At 37.2% G+C, this 23,201-nt stretch overlaps 2 protein-coding genes across 3 annotated transcripts in view; both read left to right on the top strand.

The window, feature by feature from the left end:
* Positions 1-524: 524 nt before the first annotated feature.
* Positions 525-8,504, top strand: LOC127843025 (uncharacterized). The gene is made up of 6 exons (XM_052372852.1): positions 525-850; positions 2,548-4,362; positions 5,094-5,179; positions 6,537-6,666; positions 7,455-7,643; positions 8,328-8,504. Exons 2-6 carry the CDS (start codon positions 4,318-4,320, stop codon positions 8,352-8,354), a joined length of 477 nt encoding a protein of 158 aa, XP_052228812.1. The 5' UTR covers positions 525-850; positions 2,548-4,317; the 3' UTR covers positions 8,355-8,504.
* LOC127843023 (uncharacterized) overlaps positions 8,389-23,201 on the top strand; it is a 26,470-nt gene continuing 11,657 nt past the window's right edge. For both annotated transcript variants that reach the window (XM_052372850.1, XM_052372849.1), the window contains exons 1-2: positions 8,389-8,527; positions 9,449-9,586. In XM_052372850.1, coding sequence (XP_052228810.1) covers positions 8,483-8,527; positions 9,449-9,586 — 183 coding nt within the window. In that variant the 5' untranslated portion in view covers positions 8,389-8,482. The remainder of the gene's footprint in view (positions 8,528-9,448; positions 9,587-23,201) is intronic.

Below are 23,201 nucleotides of genomic sequence, written 5' to 3'. Positions count from 1 at the left end.
CGACCTTCAACCTTTAAATCTAGTCATATGACATAATTTTTCGCCATCCGTATAATGAATCAGCTGATTGATGGCGTCATAAAATGACATACTTATTGCGTCATTTTCCCCATTTTTTTGACGATTTATTATAAACGCGACTTATTTCACATGTTTTCTACATGTACTGTATGTCGACATATATGAATTGTCAATTGATCACATTTTCCTTATTACGTGTAATGTGCATTGTTTATAACCAAAGCATATACTTTTGACATTTAACTTAAATATTAAGAATGTACAACAAGCCATACACATATCGCACAGTTCATGAATAATCTGCTATGTTTGCTTTCCTATTTAATTCACGTTAGGCATAGAGCTGTGTAAAGTATAAGATGGTAAAAATAGCACCACACTGGAATTGGGAACGTTCCATTTTGTACACGGGTATTTTCTATTCATTTATCTGTTGTGTACTGGAATGTTTTCCATTCTTTGTGTATTTATATATAAGATTATTTTCTCGTACAATAAGGGCATTTACCATAGATAAATAAAACATTAGGCAAGTTTAAACATAATTATGTTTGTATGCAGAAATCTGCAAATGCAACCGAGTTTACCAACGGCTATTATTAGATAAACTGCTCCGGTTCATTTGAACAGCAGTAATGTAGAGTACATGACGTAGCGTGTGACGAAGAAGAAAGTTTATCGCGTTCATAAACTCATTTGAATAAAGTGATAGAATGGCATAAGGGTCTTTATTTAACTATGCTAAAATAATTATTAAAGACCCTAGATGCAAAATCGTCAATTATTGAGTTAACTGGATTATTAGATGGATTTTAAAGGATAATTAAAGGTAAGATACTAGTTCTTACATGTTTTGATTTTTGTTTGTACTTTTGTCGTTCCCTGTTCTCGGTCGGGGAAATGATTTTAACATGGGCGCCATTGATGCATCGGATCACACACGGCATACCCATAACATTATATAAAAAACACGTTCTGCGCGTCCTTAAATTCGTCGTCCGAAGTCGGAAAACGTATTGCCCTGTATATTTTGTCAAATAAAGTGTCAGTCGCTGCAATTGTCTGTTTACTCGTCAAAATTGTCAAGGTCTTCGATAGCTAAAGAAACTTCAGCGTACAGTTTATTTAGTATTGACAGACCTGTACAAAGTCGCGCCAGTCAAAAATCATAAAAAGCGACATTTAAAGTTATGGTAGCCAGAACTAGGTCGTCGATGGTGTACATGTATGTTGACATCGACAGCATTTTGTCAGGAGTAATGGCCGCCATATTGGATTTTGATCATTTTCTTTCGAAAATAAAATAAATTATAGATAGTAAAGTAAAATCTTCTTTTCGCGGTCGTAATGTGTTAAAATTCGCATACTGCGTAAAATTGAATGTAGGCATATGGTGATATTTTTACTTGTTTTACAGTTTGTGTGTGAATTTTTTAAAGACTATTTTGCGTACCAGAACAAATACATATATATCACTACGCATGGTTACATTTGTTAGATTTTAAGCGCTTTTATGACTGAATTAAAATTATTGTTAAGGTTATTAGATCTATTTATGTTAAATGTCACGTTGAAAAAATCAAATGGGATAAATAGAATACTAGGATTAGCGTTGAATACAGAGAAGTTTATGTTGCTCGGCTCGAACACCGAAAGCGCTCGCCAAGGCTCGCGCTTCCGGCGTTCTAAGCCTCGCAACATAAACTTCTCTGTATTCAACGCCAACCTAGTATTCTCTATATTGCTCCATTGGCGCAAAAAAGTACCACGTGACATTGAAATTAAATGTCACATGGTATCTTTTTGCAACAATGCAACGATATTTGGGTAGACGAATTCCCAGTTCCATCATTCGTCTCACTTTATGATAGAACGTTTGGTCATAGATATGCCAGCTAAAATAGAAAAAACGTGTATATGTTGCTTTCAAAAATAATGGTATAATTATGCTAACGTATTTCAAAACCAAAATGCCTGGACAAAGTTCTTTACTAATATTAATGTAAATGCTTATAATAATAAGCAATTTCTATCTTACATGTTTCAACAACATTATAATTGTTTCCACCATCTAAACAAAAATGGTAGATTATCTATGTTGTTCAGCCAAGATGTTTTCGTTATAGTTGCTTATGGGACATGAGCTTATTCCTACATTTAAATTATATGGATTTTCAATGACCGAAAACTTCCATTCTATTGTTCTTTACTTATACCTTAAACTAAATGTAGAGAACATTATGCAGTGTAGCACATAGTCTAAATTTAACCATTTAAGGGGTTAGACCAGCAATAATTATCTGTTGGTTATTTGATACAAAGAAGTTATTTATTGCGCGTCACAAGACTGAAAACAAAACACTGCAGCGTATAACAGCACAATCAACCTACACATACAACAATAATAATAGCCTGTTGGTGAGTAGAATGAAACAACTTCTTTAGTGCATGTCATAACTTCAAATAATGTAATAAAATCAGTGGGCATATCAGCATCACATACAATGTTGTTGTTTCTTTGTTTAGATGATCCGCCAGCTTCATGGTCAGTTACTCAAGGAAGAAACGCACGCCAAGTCCCATATAAAGGGAGTTGAACCACCGCAAGCGCCTGAAACCCTAAAACAATCCATTTCCAAACTTCTTGCAAAGGTAATTATTTGTAAGCATGTTGCAGACTCTGCAAAGCAATCTATTTTCAAAGTTCTTGCAAAGGTAAGAAACCCTTAAAGCGATCTATTTTCAAACTTCTTGCAAAGGTAAGAAACCCTCAAAGCGATCTATTTTCAAACTTCTTGCAAAGGTAAGAACCCCTCAAAGCGATCTATTTTCAAACTTCTTGCAAAGGAAATTAATTGTTAAGCATGTTGCAGACTCTGCAAAGCGGTCTATTTCCAAACTTCTTGCAAAGGTTAGAAATCCTCAGACAATCAATTTCCAAAATTTTGTGTTAATGTAATTTACTGTGAAGCATCTCGCAGCTCGCAGACTCTGCAAAACGATCCATTCCCAAACTTCTTACAAAGGAATTCAATTTTAATCACGTCACGGGTTCTGCAAAACCTATCAGACGATCATGCTAATGTGACAAAAATATCATGCGTCTCAAATGTCAATGAGGCCTCAGACAAAGCCAATTAACAACACCCGTTAAGAAGATGGATAGCGACCCAGCAATGCTGCGAACCCAGATCAGAACTCATCAGGAAGCTATGGATGGCTTGAGAGAGGTCAGTCCAAGGTTACATATGTATTTGCCCTGTTTACCAGGGTTTAAACGAAGATTGGGGCATTTAGGGCGTCGTCAGAGTGGTGGTTTCCAGTCAATTTATTTATTTTGGAGTGACCGATAACGATGAACATGTGGATGTAGCAAGATGAACATAAAGCATTGGATGTTTGTTTGAAGGTAGCTTGCATGCAGAACTAGATAGGGACTGCATTTGGGGCAACTCGGCCACAGGTCGATGTAACAACACCTTCAAATATGGCACAAATGCGATTTAGGGTTAATAACTCTAGTTTGTCTTGACCAATCTAGATGCAACGTTCGGTATAGAAAGCTGATAATGAGACCAATATTGACATTGGATTTGGAGACAGCACTGCTAACATACTGTTACTTAAGATAGAAAACCCGTTTCGTTTATATAAAAAAGTTTGGATGGAGGTATTGTACTAAAATTACGTTTGTATGTTGTTGTTGCGACGATTTTTTGGATTGCATTTTGGCCTAGTTGGATCAAGGTTAAGGTCACCGTTTCTTAGCTAGAGAAATGGATAATGTATTTTTGTCTTAACGTTTATACTAAAGGCCTTTCTTAGAAAGCTATAGCTACTCATAACATGTTAATTGTTTTGCTAACTGTCGAAGCTTTGTAGAAAACCGAAACGTGTTATTCTTTGTTTGTTTGTTGTGGTTTTTTGTTAACGCTTGGCCAAATTGACAATTTTGATGAATGTTTGTTTGAAGTGTTTTCGTAAATATGTGTAATGTTCTTTAAAAAATCTGGGTTTAAGGCATGTGCGTAAAGTGTCGTCCTAGATTAGCCTGTGCAGTCAGCACAGGCTAATCAGGGACGACACTTTCCGCCTAAACTTGATTTTCGGTACGGAGGGACTTCCTTGAAACTAAAAATACCATAAAAGCGGAAAGTGTCGTCCCTGATTAGCCTGTGAGGACTACACAGGCTAGTCTGGGACGACACTTTATGCACATGCATTTTGTCCAATTTTCACAGAACAAGTCTCTTATTTACATTATTGCTAATCTTTCTGTTTCATGCGTTTTCCAACATGGCTGAGGAGAAGGAGGAGATAATGATGGAGTTAACTGAGAAGGTAATGACCATTGCATGTAGTCGATCATCAAGCAGTATCGACAATATGACACCTTCTTTAATTACAGATCTGTGTCCTTTGTCAAGGCTTTTAGTAACGTTGGAAACCTGGCATTCTGAACTCTCTGGCCTTTGTTTTTTTTTTAAGTTTTGCACATTCATTTATTGAGTTCTGACATAACAACACAAATCAAGAGCAATTAATCATTGAAATCAGCCATAACTTCAAGGCTTGGTTACTGTTAGTACATCCTTAAAATGCTAAAAATGCAAAATCATTCAGAGAATACTGTTATTAGTTGGAAAAAGCGTTTAGTTCAAAATAGATTGAACTTCCATGATTTGTAATTTTGGGGATCCTGGTTCAGGCTGAACATGTATGATTGTAGCAAAATAAGGTTAATCCAGTTATGCCTAGTGGACTCTCCCAACCTTCTAAATTGGATCAATTTATTTCCAAAATTAGGGATGTCTAGTATATTTATTTCTATATTTAGACTATTTCTTACAGATATTCCTTTAAGCAAACAGCGCAGACCATGATGAGACGCCGCATCATACGGCGTCTCACCTGGGTCTATGCTGTTTGCCAAAAACGTTTTTCTAGACGCTAGGCTAAAAATGGGTTAATCAACATGTTCCTTAAACAATATAAAAAAAAGTTTTCACAAATTATCATAAGTTACACAGATATTATCTGCGCTTATGTGCTGCATTTGATCTCATTGACAGATAAACTACATCGAGAGTATTGAGGCGGAAAACGACAAACTCGTAAAGGACTTACACACGCTGCGGAACGACAGACAAAGAGCCGTGTACGTCTTAGAGGCCCATAAACCATCAACCCATTTATGCAAAGTGAACTCCTCCATCCTTCTAAATCGGATCAATTTATATTCCAAATTAGGGATGTCTAGTATATTTATTTCTATATTTAGAATATTTCTTACAGAATTTCTTTAAGCAAACAGCGCAGACCCTGATGAGACGCCGCATCATGTGTTGTCTCATCAGGGTCTTCGCTGTTTGCCAATGCCTTTTTTCTAGACGACAGGCATAAATGGGTCAAAATCAGCGAATATTTCGTACACTATTTTGTTGTTTTTTTATAAAGTTAACACATAACAAATCTATGTTCCTTATAGCTTAAGCCAATATTTCAACGCCAGATGTGGCCTGGTAACATAGATTTAACAAGATACAAAATGCTCTTATTTGTCTTTTGCGGAACAATATATTAATCACATTCTATATACCAAGTTAGTGTTCGTGTGTCGTATGAATAAATATCGTTGCAGGAAATTAAAATGTAATAAAGTGCTCCACACAAAAATAAAAACGAGCATATTCTATCTCTTTATATCTATGTTAATATACCACATCTAGCGTTGAAAGTTTGGCTATTGCTATAAGGAACATTGATTTGTTTATGTGTTAACTTTATTTTTTCGAAATGTTGTACGAAATTTTCGTTGCTTTTTTGTATTCATGTTGCTTTAACAATTTATACCATTTATATAAACCTGATCGGAAAAATTGTAGCGCATACACGTATACCTTCATTTTAAGAAATTATAATGAAACTGTTCATTCACTTAGACTTCTTTCAGTTTCAACAGTTAATGGCTGATTTAAAAATGATTAAACATCAATGATCGATTTAACATCAATGATCCCGACCAAGGTTCACAGTTAACCAAATGTTTTCAAATACTATAGTAATATTATTTTATTGAAAAACATATCCGCATAGTTTTATCCAAAGGCTTTGAAAATTACTAAATGGCAGCCATAGAAATCGAATGTAAGGACGTGGGTCAAATGAAATGCAGCTCTGACAATTTTGGAAATATTAAAACAAAAATTGTCTTAGACTCAGTCAAACAAAACTCAGTTGTAAATAAATACAGCAACATGCCTGACAGCATTTTTATAGCAGTAGCGATGTATTTTGTGGACATTATACAGTACGTGATTTTTATGATTCACCTATTACAATCTTATTAATAGAGGTGAGACTCGTCCAGTTAAAAGAATCGACATATTTCTTAACGTAAGTTTGCCTATAAGTTGCAAACGGCTCAATCAGGATAGTTCAATTTGTAAAGTAACAAAACCAACTGGATAACCATTTCAAAACGCGAATTGTTGTGACTGTCTTTTCGATTTCAGGTCGAAGCCACATGTGCAGTTTCAGAAACCGACAACTGCTGCTGATATTCCTCAGGAAAGTGCTAATGAGGTCGATGAGGTTGGTAAAGAACAGGAAACGGGGAGTCCTGCAGTAGGAGATCTCAACCAGGTGGGTATAATGTGTCAAAGTGAAAGGCGTACAAACGAAAGTTGTTTGTTCCCACTTACCCTACCGACCCTTAGGCCTAGGATGTTTATCATTTGCAAAATTCAAGACATAATTATAAATTGTGCTGTCATTGTGCAACATTTGATCATACTAAATTGAGTTAATTTTAAATTAAATCAAACTAATTAATGATAAAACATGCAAAAAGATATTTGTTGGATTAGAGCATGCTATTATATAGTTTTAACACACCTTAATACCCTTCTTTGCGATGTCAGTAGAAACACATGACTTATTTTAGGTACTTGTGGCCATAGTCCACCCACCTATAGGTAATTATTTGTAGAGACCCGAAAATGTATGACGATGTGTAATGGTTCTTATGCTATTTTCGACACAGACATACGTTTGTTCCTACGTAAATTTGATAATAAGAGTAATGGTCCCTACGTTATTTTGAAATCCCGGACATCGGTACCTACGTTCTTTTGCCCATTTGGACAATCATTCATACGTTGTCTTTACACCAACATATAAAACACACTTTAATTATGGAGATAAAAATAACATAATATTTTACTACAAAAATATTTGCAACTTATGGGGAAGTAATAAAGAAGTGCATATTAAATTACTTTAATCAATAGTCAAACAATTGTTGGGCCGTCATGCAGCTTTCATTTTATAGTGGCAAAACAACAATATTATTTGAGTCAGATTATTGAAAGGAAATTAATAACACATGTTTACGTTTAATTGAAGACCGTACAATTTTCTCTCTCCCATAGGAGATGGTAGCTGCTTTAGAAAAGGAGGTACAGAAATGGAAGAGCAGATGTGAGAACCTGAAACGTACACTGGCCGAAACAGAGATAAAACTAAGCGAAGCGTTCCGAGAGATTTCAGATCTTCGCATGATGGACCATGATGCGCATCCCATGCTGGCTCCTGCGCCTGAAATGGATCATAACATCGAGGTAATGAACTCTCATTTGACTGAATTTCGGGCGAAAATTCCTAATACCCAGCGATCTGTAGTGTATGTTCTCCCCTTTTTCACGTTTAATTTCCCCACGGTTGCTTAATTTCAAATAAATGTACCCATTATATTGCCCTGTTTTAGACAAAGCTTCCTCTCCTTTTCTCTATTTATGATAAAAAAAACTATCCATATTTTTCACTATTTCAGATCATGATCATTAGAAACATATCACTTTTTTTATCTTTCAGAAATAAAGAAATAATTGTCTCCCGTTTCCCTAGTTATAAAGATGACAACCTCTGATACTTTATTTCAGACAAAAATACCCTCTTTACTCATTTCAAACATAACAATAACCATATTTGTTTCTGTTTCACATGAAATTTCATGTTCCTGTATTCAAGTTTTAAAAATATTCCACTATTTTCCCCTATTTTATTTATAGTGTCTTTTTTTAGAGAGTCCCCTTTGAATCTCTATTTCAGAAAAAAAATGCATCTCCTTTTTTCTTCTTCATATAAACATTACCCTCATTTCCTCATTTCAGGTGAAATAGCCTATTTGAGAATTTCTTATTCATTATCAAATCCTATATAAAAAAAGCTACACATGACTAATCATTTTATTAATAATGCCTACAGTTGTTAAATTTATAACAATCTGGCTTGCTTAAGTCTAGACCTCAAGGTACAGTTCCAGTTTCTGACGTAAAATCAACAAAACAAGCTAAGCCAGTTAAAACGGAGACCACTGAAAAGCAACCTCAAGCCCAACAAGCACTCCAGGAGACTATTGACTATTGAACCCAAAGAATCATCAAACCAAAAGACCAGCATGAAACCTAAGCCCACACAAGTGAAGGCAAGATACTTAGAACAGGTTTGTTAAATTTTATGTTTATTTTAATTATATGTCACAATACATGTGGCAGATAAAATGCTTGAGTTTAATATTAGTTTTAATGTTCAAGAAATAGATGCTTGACAAAAACATCTGTTTTAAATTTCCACCTTTTGTTTTCAACAGCCGCCCAAACTTACTATTACTAGGGTATCTGACAGTTTTAATGAGATTATCTGTTGTGTCTTGCTAATAAAGATGGCAGTGGTGTAGTGGATATAGTGTCCCCCTAGCAAACGGGGTCAACAGCTGGAGCCCCACTATGGGAGCTTTTTTTAGATTTTCCGCATAGACACCAAGTGCTGGTTCTAGTCCCAGGAAACGGACTCAAGGTGGCCTCTATTAATCAAAAGGATACCTTTACCCAAACAGAAGACAAAATTAATGGATTTTCTTCATATGTTCTTGTGCACAAAACACATTATAACATCATTGCAGTTTCAGACAAAACATATACACAATATGTTTACAGACTTAAGAGATATGTCTTTACATTATCAACTTCATAACTTTGTGATAAAGAATTAAGAATAATTAATGGAAAAATGTGGATGTATGTTAAACTCTTGCCAACGAAATTGAAACATAACAGCGTTTCAAATGAGCTTGAGGTTTTCTATGCAATCAAGCTACAATAAATAGGTTTAAACTAAAGGTGTGAAAAATTGCTTGTGTTAACCTGTGTCACTTAAACTTTTCCCCCATAAGAAGCCAAGTTAAAATGACAGTCATGTTTTATGCTGTTTGCTGCTCATCAGTATCTAAGGCTTGGAAATGAAGCTTTTAAACTTGAATCTAGTAAGAAAGGTCTTCAATTAAATTAAACTTCTAAGGGACTACAAACACGCCAAAATACGTATCTAAGTGGTAAAGGGTTAAACTTCTGTGGTTTGTATTCAGAAGCCGCCTACAGAGAAGCTGCCCCCAATCCAGACGCCTCAGGAGGGGAGCCAACTGGAGGAGGCAGTAAAATATGAGCTGACCAGCAAGCAGTCACGCGAACTCAAGCTGTTCCAGGCAGGGGACATGCAGGGCAAGGTGAGTACCAGGGCCCATAGTTTAGTTTAACCCATTTATGCCTAGCGTCTAGAAAAAAGGCCTTGGCAAACAAACCCAAATGAGATGCCGCATAATGCGGCGTCCCATCAGGGTCTATGCTGTTTGCTTTAAGGAATATCTGTAAGAAATATTTTAAAAATAGAAATAAATATAACAGACATCCCTAATTGTGGTAATTATTGAAAGTGTAAATAATCTTAAAAAGATTCACTGCTCCACAATCAGGGAAGATAAATACAAAAAAATACTGACGTGTAGCCTCTAGGCTAGTGTAAAAAAAGAATGTTCAAGGGATGTTGCAGTTTTCCATATAGGCCTAACCAAAATATATCTCTAGTTAAAGCATGTGTGCAGAGTATCTTCTCTTGTTTGTGGGGTTGTCAGGAGAATGCTACAGGGTTTGGTACAAAAAATGTTTAAAACAATGTCTTCTCATTATAACACAAGAAGATGACCAGTGTGATGATTGGATTATTTTGCTGATCAAATTATATTTGATGGCATACATATTTTTGGCCACATCTAATCTCTTCTTTTACTCCCCCATTAGCTGAATACCCTTATTATGGAGATAATGGAGTTCATAACAGAGGTGGGCCGACAACTGCAGGGTGACAAGGGTGATGAATAGGTAGGACATTTTCTGATCCTTGGAAAACTGGTCACGTTCATAAAGTGTCGTCGCGGAAAACTGGTCTTAATGCACGTTCATAAAGTGTCGTCACGGAAAACTGGTCTTAATGCACGTTCATAAAGTGTCATCACGGAAAACTGGTCTTAATGCACGTTCATAAAGTGTCGTCACGGAAAACTGGTCTTAATGCACGTTCATACAGTGTCGTCACGGAAAACTGGTCTTAATGCACGTTCATAAAATGTCATCATGGATTAGCCTGTGCCATCTGCACAGGCTTATCTGGTACGATACTTTTGGCTTTGTTTTATTTTTTGAAGAAAGGAAGAATCTTCCTAGAAAAAAATCCAGTTTGGGCGGAAAGTACTGCCCTGACTAGCCTGTACAGCTCATATGGGACGACATTTTTCTCACTTAACTCTCATACATTAAGCCCAATTTTCTCACACTGGGGCTCTGTTTGTCCCTTTGATCCATCTACGAATTCTAATGCTTCCATCTCACTTAAAAAGGTGGTTATAAGTATGGATATGTAAACAACCAAACTTCCAGAAACAAAATTAAAGGAGCCTTTTCACAGATTTTGGCATGTATTGAAGTTTGTCATTAAATGCTTTGTATTGATAAATTTAAACATTGTATCTATAAATCTCCATTAAAAAATCAAGAATAAAAGTTTTAAAAAAGAAAAAAATGTAACCCTCAACAGGGCTTTAACCACTGACCCCCGGAGTCTTGGAGTAAAGATTCTCCCATTTAGACCACTTGACCATCCGTACACATACAATGCGTGATGTATTTTATACTTTATATAAGCAATCCTCGTAGTTAAAAAAAATATAACGACAACAACAGAACTCTCCAAATTATTCAATCGTATTGCGCTGCATTGCTTTATAATTTTCAGGTTTTTATATCGTCAAAGATGAATATAATGGCTATTTTAAAACATTGTAAATGTTCAGTATAACAGTGAATTAAAAACAACTTTTTTTAAGGTTGTCAATTTACCAAAACGTGAAAAAGGCCCCTTTAATTTGGTTAAATAATTAATACTTTGGTAATAATTACCTTACACTCATTATTATTCCAGAGATATTCAATTTCTTTATTTCCTGTGGTGCTATTCCAGAAACATCGTAAGTCATTTCTTAAATCATTTCACTTAAGTTCAAAATTACAATGGCATTCCTAAAATACCATTGACATAAAAGATGTTATTTTGATGTAATTCTTGATGCAAATTATTGCAATAGGAAATGAAACACTTAAAAAAATTCCCAATTTAAGGATAAGAATAAAATTTAACTTAAAGGTCAATTTTAACACTTTTGGAAACTTTATAATATGAAAGATAATTGTTTGAGATGCGGAATAAAACTATTTGCAACAATTAAGCGTTACGCCTTATGCCATAAATCACCAGGTAAATCTTCCAATAACGCGCCGTTTTCTAAAAGTTGGACTGACTTACCTCCCTTGCTGTGACGTCAGAGCTGTACATCCGCTATTTTTAACAGCGTTATTTATGCCGCAACGATCAACTGCATTGCTTTTACATCAATACTTTTATGTTAAATTATGGACTTTTCTGATGAATATGATCATTATGAAGATGAACTGCATGAAATTAGAAAGTTTATGTACAGTACAAGCCATTTAATCGATTTAAAAAATCTCAATTAGACAAGACTCCTTTTCCCAAAATGGCTTGAAAAAAACAAACTAAAATGTTCGTTATTAGATTGTTTATCATATATCTAAATTATTGTATTTTTTGTAAATAAATGCAAGTGAACGAAATCGTATTATTGTAACACATAATTTAACTTATAACAATAATTCTAATCATTTACACCCATCGATGTAATTACATCGATGCTCTAACTGTTCATCGCGCATGTTTGGTCTAGTTCGTAATCTTTTCCACTTAAATGCATAGTGCAAATGTAAAGTTCAATAAAATATCAGAGGGCAGAAAACATACTACCGTATTTTTCGGGGGTAAAGACGCGACTTTTTTCCGAAGCGTCTTATTAATGGACGAAAATGAAAAACATTATATCCTAATTTTTGCGAAAATCCTTGTGTACTCCTCCACAATAAAATCGTAGTCAGTTAGATCTACTGATGATAGAAACCGGGTGTAATCCTCCTGGAAATCGTGCTTTTCACGCATTATATTATCAAAATAGTTTTTCAACACGGAAAGCTTTTTAACAAATTTATATTTAATTCATTACAAATACATTACTAATATAAATGTTTTGTTGAATTCACAAATAAGAATACACATTTATAATCCGAAACACACTTCTGATTGTCTTCTCTTAGCGCGCCGTTTACAAATTCAATCGTCAAATGAACATTCGGGATTGTTAGCAGATATAAACAGAATATGTCTTATTTTCCAAATTTCAATGTTGTTAGCCTTTTAGTCGCCGATGCTTACAGAAAACCGTGCTCGCATCTATATATATATATCAATATATTACAATTTAACACATATAAAAATCGTGCAGTCCCGCTTTAACATATTGTCTTGAACAAATATATATTCAATTAACCCATTTATGCCTAGCGTTTAGAAAAAGGCCTTGGCAAACAGTGTAGATCTAGATGAGACACCGAATGCGGCGTCTCATCTGTGTCTGCGCTGTTTGCTTAAAAGAATTTCTGTAAGAAATATTCTTTTATTTATTTTGTGGTTTTTCTAACAATAGCGCAGACTTTTGCTGTTCGAGTTTTGGTTAACGCGTATTTTCTTCAATTTTACAAGACGACAGCGATTACACGGTTTATTGCTTTATTGATAACCGTTACACTACAGTCACTTATTAATATCTTAGTTAGAAGGTGATTTTTCAAGCGGTTCCGTAGTGAAGTGGTTACACGCTCGCTTCACATGTGAGAGGCCCAAGGTTTGAGCCCCAGTAGAATCAAATCATTTTATTTGTGTGCTATGTTAACTTTTTTATGTAGTCATTTTAGTTTAAATAAATCTGCTGTTTTATTGTAACCATTTTTGTTTTTATTATGCCCATGAAATATATGTGTGAGAGGGTGGGGTGGGGGGTTCGTAAACACATTAAAACTCTCACAGTGTTTTTATATCAATGAGTACTCAACCCCTATCATAAATGAGCAACGTAAGAATAAGTTCAGAATCATCTCCCCTTGAAGTTGAGAAAAATATGAAATTACGCTTACAAGATGAAGCAGATTTTTTAAAACCTACACAGTTCTGTTCCATTAATGAAAACTGCACACGGATGCCAGTGAAAAAAGGAAACCAATGTAAATAAAATGAACTATGAAATATTTGGGGGTTAAACACAACATCATAGATAATGGTTATTTGGGAGTTTTAACACAACATCACAGATAATGGTTATTTGGGGGTTATAACACAAAATCATAGATAATGGTTATACCAGTATCTTTTTCTATTTTGCTTAAAATAATCGGCCAATATATTAATATCTACAGTAGAAAAAATATCGTTCCATGTAACTTCATTGAGTGCCTTTTACACTGAAATTCCCGACGCCCTTTGATGCTTTGCATCAATACTTACCTAGTTTTTCTTCACAAATGCTACTTAAATTAGTCATACAGCGATTGATATGAAACAAAAGACGGTCTTCAGACGTCAATCTGAATACAAAAACTTTACGTCCCTATATCTCTGACGTTACGCCGTTGTAATTGACGTCATTGACTTCGCGCGTTATGGTAACAAGGTTGAGCATGTTTTGTCTAGTTGGGCCAATATCAGATGGGTAAGTATTTATTTATTTATTGTAAGCTTAACAATCTATCATAGCATATATGCGCATGGAATGAAATCATCATCATTCCAATCTGTGCCAATAATTACGTCATAAATGTATGTACATTTGTCGAGGGAAGAATCAGCCATTGGTAGAAGAATGTTGTTTCTTCAACCATACTCGAATTGTTTTTGTCATACTTACACTTCATATGAAATATATTATTTTTATCCAATCGGTTAACATGTCCCTTTAAAATGCGGTTCCGTTGCCTAGGTAATGCCGACGTCGAGCCAGACGCTCATACTTAAGAAAGGCGTACTTACCGAGGATGAAGTGCGACCGACGTCGTCGGGCCATAGGCCGGGATCTCAGTGCTCTATGCCGACAGATGTGAGGAAATATTGAAAGTGATTCGTATGATGATGATGATAATGATGGAGATAGTGAAGATGTTGATGGTTTTGGTTTTACTACAACTACTACTACTACTGCCACTGCTACTACTACTGTTGCTTTTGCTCCTGCTGCTTTATTTGCATGGTTAAATTGGTGTTTAATTGGAAACTAGTTTTTCGCTTTAATTGTGCAGTGTTAGTTGTATTTTATTCAGTACAATAACACTCAATGTGCGCGTGAAATTGTAATGTTGCTGCTGTTGCTATGTTTATAAATCGGCTTCCCTATGCACGTAACGTTTTACTAACCACCACTGACAACTTCAATACTACTGTATATACAGTGTTATAATTTATAAATCTAATATCAGTATAATAAAATTTAATGTGCTCTTGTATTTGTAATTGCGGCTGTTTTTCTTTCCGGGATCTGGTCCCCAGTGCGAGTCCCGTACCCCGGTCCACTGCAGCATCGTGACCGTATTCAATTAAGGGCAGGTGCTGTTGGGTGTGGGAAGGGACATGCCGGACCGGGACGCTGTGCAGGCCCTTGGCGCGAGTCTGCGCAACTCTTAAAACATCAAACTGTACCAAGGGGTTACACCAGCATCCTCGCATTCGACCCGGACTCGAAATCCTATCTGGTAACCGAACAAGGAATTGTACCCGACTCACAATTTGAAAATAACGTCATCATTTTGACGTCATGAAGTTTTATCTGCATCGATTTTGTAGACGTACAACGAGTTCCGCGTGCACGAAAATGTTTTGACAGAATAGCACACGAGCTAATCGTGACATTGTTTTAAATTAACTTTACTTATTAAAGCTCAATTGGTCATTGTCGGATCGGTTTGTACTCAAATGTACCCCGGGTACGGAAAATACACTAAAACGAAACGGGGACTTTTAACGCTAAATTGGTCGTTGTCGGCTATTTAAGTCAAATTAACAATATTCATATTTATGTTAATATTCTGTAAGATGGCATCAATATTATCGAAACTCCTACTCAAAAAAGCATGATGAGGCAGGTTTTGTTCAAAGATTTTTTTTTCGAATTTTGTAGCGCGTTTAACGACATCGAATATTTGGCGGGAATAAAACTCGGGTACAGTCTAAATTTGCCGGGTACGGGTTAGTATATTTTCCGTACCCGGGGTACATTTAAGTAGTACACGAGCCGACAATAACCAATCAAGCCTTATAAGAGGAAATGCATATTATTTTATCTTTTAACGCAAGTATTTGAAATTAACGCACGTTTCTTTTCCACGCGTTACCAATTGATATGTTTGCATCATGTTGTTAAATGTCCGCCCCTTAAAATCGTTTTTCTAAAACAATTTAGTTACGTTACTGTGTTGTTTTTACCTGTTTTAAGTCCCTTAATCCGGTCCAGCTCTCATGGTTTCAGTGACGTGGCAGCGCCGGCCGATCTAGCTTGCCCGGACGCCAATGTCATTCGCAGTGACAACATCTACCGGATCGCCCCAAGTCTGCACATGCGCAGTGACACACCACCCAGTTGTCCGAACGCCGCAGTTTTCAGTTTCTGGATCAACGAAAACGTGCCCCACTTGGAGTTAAAATTGTTAGACTTCACTTACACGACCGCATCTTGTGACATTCTATTTCGAGTTTTTGATTATGTTCGCAAACCTTATTTAATGACATGAGGTTAGTTAAAACAAAGAACTTAATTGTATCGACCGGCTACAGCTGGTACTATTGGTGACTTAAATCAAACATGTATTATAATTGCAAAGACGGACCTCGATCAAATATATCCCTCATACTACGTAAATAATAATTTTATAATAACAAAATACATATGTACTAGCTAACTACAATAACTACTGTTGCTGCTGCTAGTACTGCTAGTATTACTTTTAATAATAATTATGAGCAAAATGAAATAAAGAATGTTGCTACAAAAAAACAACCAGTAAATCGGTTTAACTCAACTCAACATTTCCGTACGAAGTATCCAATTCGATCCCCTCGATATCCGGTCGACGCGACCAGGAATAAACTCCCGCTGGGTCGTCGAATTATGTACTTCAGCGGATATGGCAAAAGCTATACAGTCGGGACTTCAAGTGGGCACGGACCGGCTGGTGTTTTACCCTCACGATGGCGTCACTAGACGGAAAATCGCGGCCTATAGAAACTACACGGAGGTTGTTAATACTCATGCAGTGATAGCGACGTCTGCTGATAATGCAGTGCGCGGGAAACTTAAACACGCAGTTTCCAGCGGTCTGTCGCTCAAGAACTTAAAGCTACATGTATAATGAAGATAACTAAATGGAAGTGAAATTTGAAACTATGTGACTATGTCGTTATGTTAATTTAGGTCGTTTGGGATATGTACAATAGCATGTACCAAAGGTGCCTCATTTTTTTGAGTAAGGTACAGATTCAAGTGGAATACTTACATAAACGCCATTTCAATTCAAACATCCATATAAATTTATGCCACTCTAAGGCTATCACTCACCACTTCCTCGCTCATTAACACTTCTTTGTCCCTGATGCTTATTGTTGACCTAGGAATATCAATCTTTATTCCATGCTTCCTCATGAAGTCCAGTCCCAAAAGCATGCTGTCTTCTATTGGCGCTACATACACTTTCTCAGTGAATGTCTGACCCCCAATCTCAATCTTGACGGGGCCAACAATTTCGCCTTTCATACACAAATCCAGACCAGCGTTCATAACCGACACCTGTTCTTATACCGGTATGTCACCTGGTATTTTTACGAACACCCTATCCGACACCAAAGTCAACTCCGCTGCTGTGTCAATAACAGCTTGCACAACAAGGCCATCACCCAATGTCACGTTTATACGGAACATTGAGTCAGATCTTATCTGACATACAACAACAGATTTGCCCTTTTCCTTTGGGGTCAAGTTAGGACCACTTACACTGATCCCCTGAAGTTTAAATCACGAAACCTTACTGTTTTGCCGTACTTTGGACCTAGAGTTTTCCCCTGCTCATCGTGTGTGACATTTGGGCAATCTTTCTTCATATGCCCAAACCCATTACATTCAAAACACCGGTCATTTCGGACAGGTGACGGTGTCTTGCTACGCAACTTCGGACATTCCCGCTTAAAATGTCCGCTCTCGTTGCAATTGTGGCATTGCCGGCTTGGGGAAGACGTTGAGCTTCTACTCGGCCTTGCCAGTAGTTTGTCCAACTTCCCCATAACCGCATCCAACTTCTCCTCCAACCTTCCAACTCGTTTACCCAGAGCGTAAACCCTACCGTTGATCTTGCTCTGATCTCCAACCCTCGTTTCCACCACTTGCACATCCTCTGCACATGTCACCTTTTTCACCGTCTTTGGTCGTCCATACATCAGGTTATGCGTGTGGATTGCCCACTTCATTTTATCTATAGCCTGCTCTATAGTTTGTGGGCGTGGTTTATCACCTGTTCTCCCGCCTCTTTCTCTCGGGCCCCCATACAAAACCGCAATATGGCCTGTTGGGTCATGAAGGCATCCGGCAGTTCCCGGAATGCCTTACCGGCCAACGTCAATACCCTATCAGCCAACTCATCAAGGGACACCTCCTCTCTCTGTGTCGCACTCGTGAATGTTACCATTGCCGTCTCCGGCAATTCACGGTAACCAAACCGCCTCTCCTGTTTTTCCACCACTGCCGCATAGGTCATTTCTGTATGCCTATCCGTAGTAAGTGCATAGAACTCATTGGCCCTATCTGTCAAACACAAACAAAGATAGTTTCTCTTTTCCTCCTCTGTCCATTCGAAGATTGAAGCAAACTTCCCGAGCTTTATAAGGAAAGCCTGCCAACTCCCTTTGCCATCATACGTTAATGATTTGGGCAAAGATTGAAGCCTCACCCTTTGTTGCTCCACCCCGGCTCCTCCCATATTTCCCCCATCTGCCGGAGCAATATTTCTTCGAGCGCCCTGTGCGCCTTCCCTGGCCTCCGGCCTCAAGGGCGTATCATTCGGTGGTACCCTTTCTGGCACCACCTGTGGCGTAGCCCCATACCCCTGCGGTATTGGCGGCATGGCTGGGTACATATAACCCCTTGGCCCTCCTATCCAAGCATAAGGATAAGGATGACCTGGCTGCCAACTACCAGGATGCATTCCCGGATATATGGGCATGGGGTACCCCGGGTACTGCCCCCCACTTTCCATCTCGCTTTCCTTACCCGGGTTCATCCCCGAATGCATCGGCGTATAACCCGAGTATGAATAGCCACCACTCTCAACCTTTCCATTTCTACCCAGTTACATTCCCGAATGCGTCGGCATAGGCGGGTACCCCGGATATGGCTGCTCTACGCTCTCATACCAACCCTCCTTATACCTGGGCCGTGCCCTAGACTCTCTACTTTTAAAAGAGTCGAATGGAGTCGACGGTGGTCCACTCAACCGAGCTTGATCGATGACCGTTGTCAACCTTTGGATGGTTTCTTTGGCATCGTCAACTTGCTCTTTCGTCTGTACCTCAGCCTCAACCTCACTTTTCTCCGTTTCCGATTTGCTGCCGCGAACCATGCTCCAGAGCTCCTCGGATTCCCGAAAATGTGGGATTCGAGTTAGTAGCTCCCTTGTCATACGACCTTCACTGTCCCGAATATGTATAAAATCGCCATTTATTGTAGAATAGACACTACAACAAGATCTATACTTACGTTTTGTCGCTGCCTTCAGTCACTTGCGTACATGATCACCAGGATTATGTTGGCTTTTCCAAGCAGATCGTTTAAACGTCTATGTACAGGGAATAGCAGAACCGGAACTGGAGATCTCTTCCCAGCAGCCACTGCAGGACGGGTCAGGACGGGTAAGTCGAACCGGTGTTTACCACATTGTGGACCGCAGCAACCCACTATTATTGGTATCGATTGAAGAAGCAAGAGAAAGTTACCTTTTCATATGGAAACAGTTTATTTCATTGTTAGATTGGTAGTTAGACGATCTCTCGCAAAAGTTGAAAATACATCTCCTTTTGAAGAATGTTGCTTACATCTTTAACAAGTAATAATATTTAAGTTGAGACGTCAAGTTGAGTCGGTCTCAACTGAAATGAGATTTAAAGGGATCTTTTAACAGATGTTGGCATGTATTAAAGTTTATCATTAAATGTTTTATATTGATCAATTAAAACATTGGATCTAAAAGCTGCAATAAAAAACAAGAATAACATTAAAGAAAGAAAAAAAGTAACCCTCAACAGGGTCGAACCACTGACACCTGGAGTAAAAGTCTAAGGCTTAGACCACTTAGCCATCCGTGCTCATAAAATGAATGATGTATTTTTTACTTTATATGAGCAATCGAACTATCTTAATTAGTAAATCGTTGTACGTTGCAACGCTTTATTATTTTCAGGTTTTTAAATCGTCAAATGATGCATATAATGGATTTTTAGCGAATTGTAAATGTTCAGTATTACCGTTTTCTCATAACAATCATAACTACAACGAAAATTTGCATATCTGAAACATTTTTTTTTAATTTGTCAATTTACCAAAACGTGCAAAGGCCCCTTAAATATTATACTGCTGTAAACTATTTATTGCTGATGTCTGTTTAAAGGAATAACTAAGTGATATTATTTTGCATTATTTACCGCAAAACAAACACTATTAATCAAGTGAGACATTTTGAGACCGAAAACTAAATGTTCTAGCGTTTTAAAAACTACATGTTTATGTATATTTTATTAAATGGTGACTGCAAAATTGCTAACAACCCCATAATACTTTAGTGTATTCGTAAATAATTAAAGATGCAATATTTCTGAAATAAAAACGCCATCATTTCGAAGAACCGGTACTTATAATTAATTTACGAGGATGAATCAACACGGAAAATTCACTTAATGTGTATAAACAGGTAACTTGAAGAGATCAAGTGACCAATAGCTGGAATTGCTCTACTTTCTTATCGAATGTGGTAAGAGAAAAAAATTGTTTTAATTTTGTTTAATTTATCCATTTGCCCAACCTACTCTATAAATGAGAATAAATGATAAATGACTGATATATTTACACATAACAGCAGTTTGCAGGTACGTTTACGCATGGTGATTAAAAATATTAGGATATTAATATTATCTACATGATTTCGTGGACGCAGCCTTACAATTAAGCGCCTCAGTCTGAACAATTTCAAGTTCGAGAACGATTTTAGAATACAAAAAGTGCACTGGTAGCTGTGAGCGCTCCGCGAGATTTTGCAAGGGGTGGCAAACACTTGAACCGTCTGTTCTTTTTCTGGGTAGGTTTTATTACGCTACACTCACATTTGTCGTGTATGTAGCCAGAAACGTTTCCACAGTACAACTCCGCTAATTTAGTTCACCTGCCAAGCGATCGTTATGCACCAATCAACATGCCATACACCGCGTGGTCGAACAATTTTGTGTTGATCAGCCTTTACAAGACATTTCAGCTCTCTCTTTCACGAACTAGTGAATAAAGCGGTGCCTGATAGAAACGTGCCCGAGTTAGGGAGAGCGTACTTATCAGCGGTAGTGTGGGTCGATTCGTTAGTTTGCGTCGTTTTGAATGGACTGAAACAATAAGGGCTTTCGAATGACAATGTCGTTCCTCTTCTCGGCTATCACGGAAACTGACGATTTGGATATCGAGCTATCCTCGGAACCAGTCAAATCTCTGCGCTGATGTTGTGAATCTGGAAGCAGCATTTTCGAATTTCTAACGAGCCACGCATGCGCCGATGATTATTCAGATCACAGGCCTCACCGACAGCGGACTCAAAGGTGGTAGAATTCGCTGACGCAAGTAGCTCGTGTACCAACCACTGTGCTTATCGGACAGCCAACCACCAAAAGACGATAACCATCACTATATATCTATTAGCTCCCCTATGTTCTCATACCAACATACATACCAGTGGCAATGCTCTACACCCTGCTCCAATCACCAGGTGATCTAAAATAATTACAGACAAAAAACATATGTGACATTATATTTGCTCTCGGGTCAGATACAATTAAAGAAATATAAAAGCTGATTAAATTTAACATATGACATGTATTAACTGTGTATGTCAATTAGTGAATACATGCGGAATCTCATGTAGAAATAAATAATTCAATATTACTTCTTTGCTTGGTAAATCGTGGCGATTTCTCGCCAAGGCCAAATTTCCGGTAACTATAGGTTAAAGTCTCTATAATGCTCAAAATCAACGAAAATTTCGTTAAGTATTTCGTAAAATAAAGTTAACACCTTAACATTCAGTGTTTCATGTAGCAATAGCCAAAATTTCAACGCTAGATGTGGTATGATTACATAGAATTGTGTAGATACAAAATGCTCGTTTTTATTTTTTGTGTGGCCACAATTAATTCCCGCGAATATATCTATTCATACGACACACGAACACCATTTTAGTGTTCATGTGTGGTATGAAAAGATATGCAAAACAATAATAAAAACGATCATTTTGTATCTACAAACATCTATTTTACCAGACCACATCTGACGTTGAAATTTCGGCAATTGCCATAAGGAACACTGATTTTTAATTGTTTAAGTTTATTTTACAAACAATTGTACGAAATATTCGTTGATTTTGAATAGTAATGTTACTTTTAACGGTCTGCACAGGCTAATCTGGGAGGACACTTTACCCACATGTACATGTATAAAGCCCAGTTTTCTCAGAAGGAGTCCATTTAATCACCATGCTATTCAGCGATACAACATGAATGCCTCGTATATAATTGTATCAAGGGCTTTCGATTATTTAAATGCAGCCAATGCAAACATTCATTTCGACATTTCGTATATAGCTGTCCGAGTAATTATGTACTTGTAAAAGGGTGCTGCAAGTAACATAATAGTGTCTCATAGCGTCTGGTTGATGGACGTGATTTACTTTAGGCTATTGGATGAAAGTTTCCCGACTGACACTCTCAATTAAAACCACATATGACCAAATTCATCGCAATTTAAATTGGTAATAGTTGGTGGACGTTGCTTAAGTTGCATCGTCGCTACTCACGTTCGGTGATACCTGCTATTCATCTTGAAATTGTTTTATGTTGAATTTTGCCTTGCTTTGGAAAAAAACTGGGCTTAATTCATGTGCGTAAAGCGAAGTCCCAGATTAGCCTGTGCAGTCGGTATGTGATTAGCCTGTGCGGGATTATCTAGAACGACACTTTTACGCACATGTATTAAGCCCCATTTTCCTACAGCGCGGCGCAATTTTGATGGCCGTTTTCAAAAAAGTTTGGGACGAGCGGAATATGCAACATACCGATTGTATGCAACGACATTATGAGGTAAGTTCTACAATGGATTTATGCTACAAATACATAACTATACCAAATCGTTATTTATTTTCCAATTTCCTATGCGGGTTGTTCGCATTTTGTTTGTTTAACATGTTCTTGTTCAAAGCGTATGTTTAGTGTGTTTACGAAATCATGCTAGTGTGTTTACGAAATCATGCTTTATGTAAACCGATTCTTAACAAACACAAAGATTAAAAACTGGGAAAACTGGACTTAATGCACGTGCTTCTAGTAGCGTCCCGTGTTATTACGTGCGGGCTTCCGTTTAAATGGTATTTTTGTTGAAATTAGTCTCTTTTGATCAAAAATCAAATTTAGGAGGAAAGTGTCGACCCAAATTAGCCAGAACAAGGCTCAAATATATACCACAAGTGACTGTCTTATAAAAAACATAACGGCTAATATGAGGTGCAATTTAATATTTAGCCCACAACAAAACGTCACTTATAATGGATATT

This window comes from Dreissena polymorpha, chromosome 8, assembly GCF_020536995.1.
Source record: "Dreissena polymorpha isolate Duluth1 chromosome 8, UMN_Dpol_1.0, whole genome shotgun sequence".
In the NCBI taxonomy this organism is placed as follows: domain Eukaryota; kingdom Metazoa; phylum Mollusca; class Bivalvia; order Myida; family Dreissenidae; genus Dreissena; species Dreissena polymorpha.
This window is presented reverse-complemented; position numbering and strand designations above follow the sequence as displayed.

Coding starts and splice junctions, on each gene's coding strand:
- LOC127843025 (XM_052372852.1), top strand. CDS start 4,318: ATGGCTGAGGAGAAGGAGGAGATAATGATGGAGTTAACTGAGAAG. Junction 5,180..6,536: donor AACGACAGACAAAGAGCCGT/GTACGTCTTAGA, acceptor TTTCGATTTCAG/GTCGAAGCCACATGTGCAGT. Junction 6,667..7,454: donor CAGTAGGAGATCTCAACCAG/GTGGGTATAATG, acceptor TCTCTCCCATAG/GAGATGGTAGCTGCTTTAGA.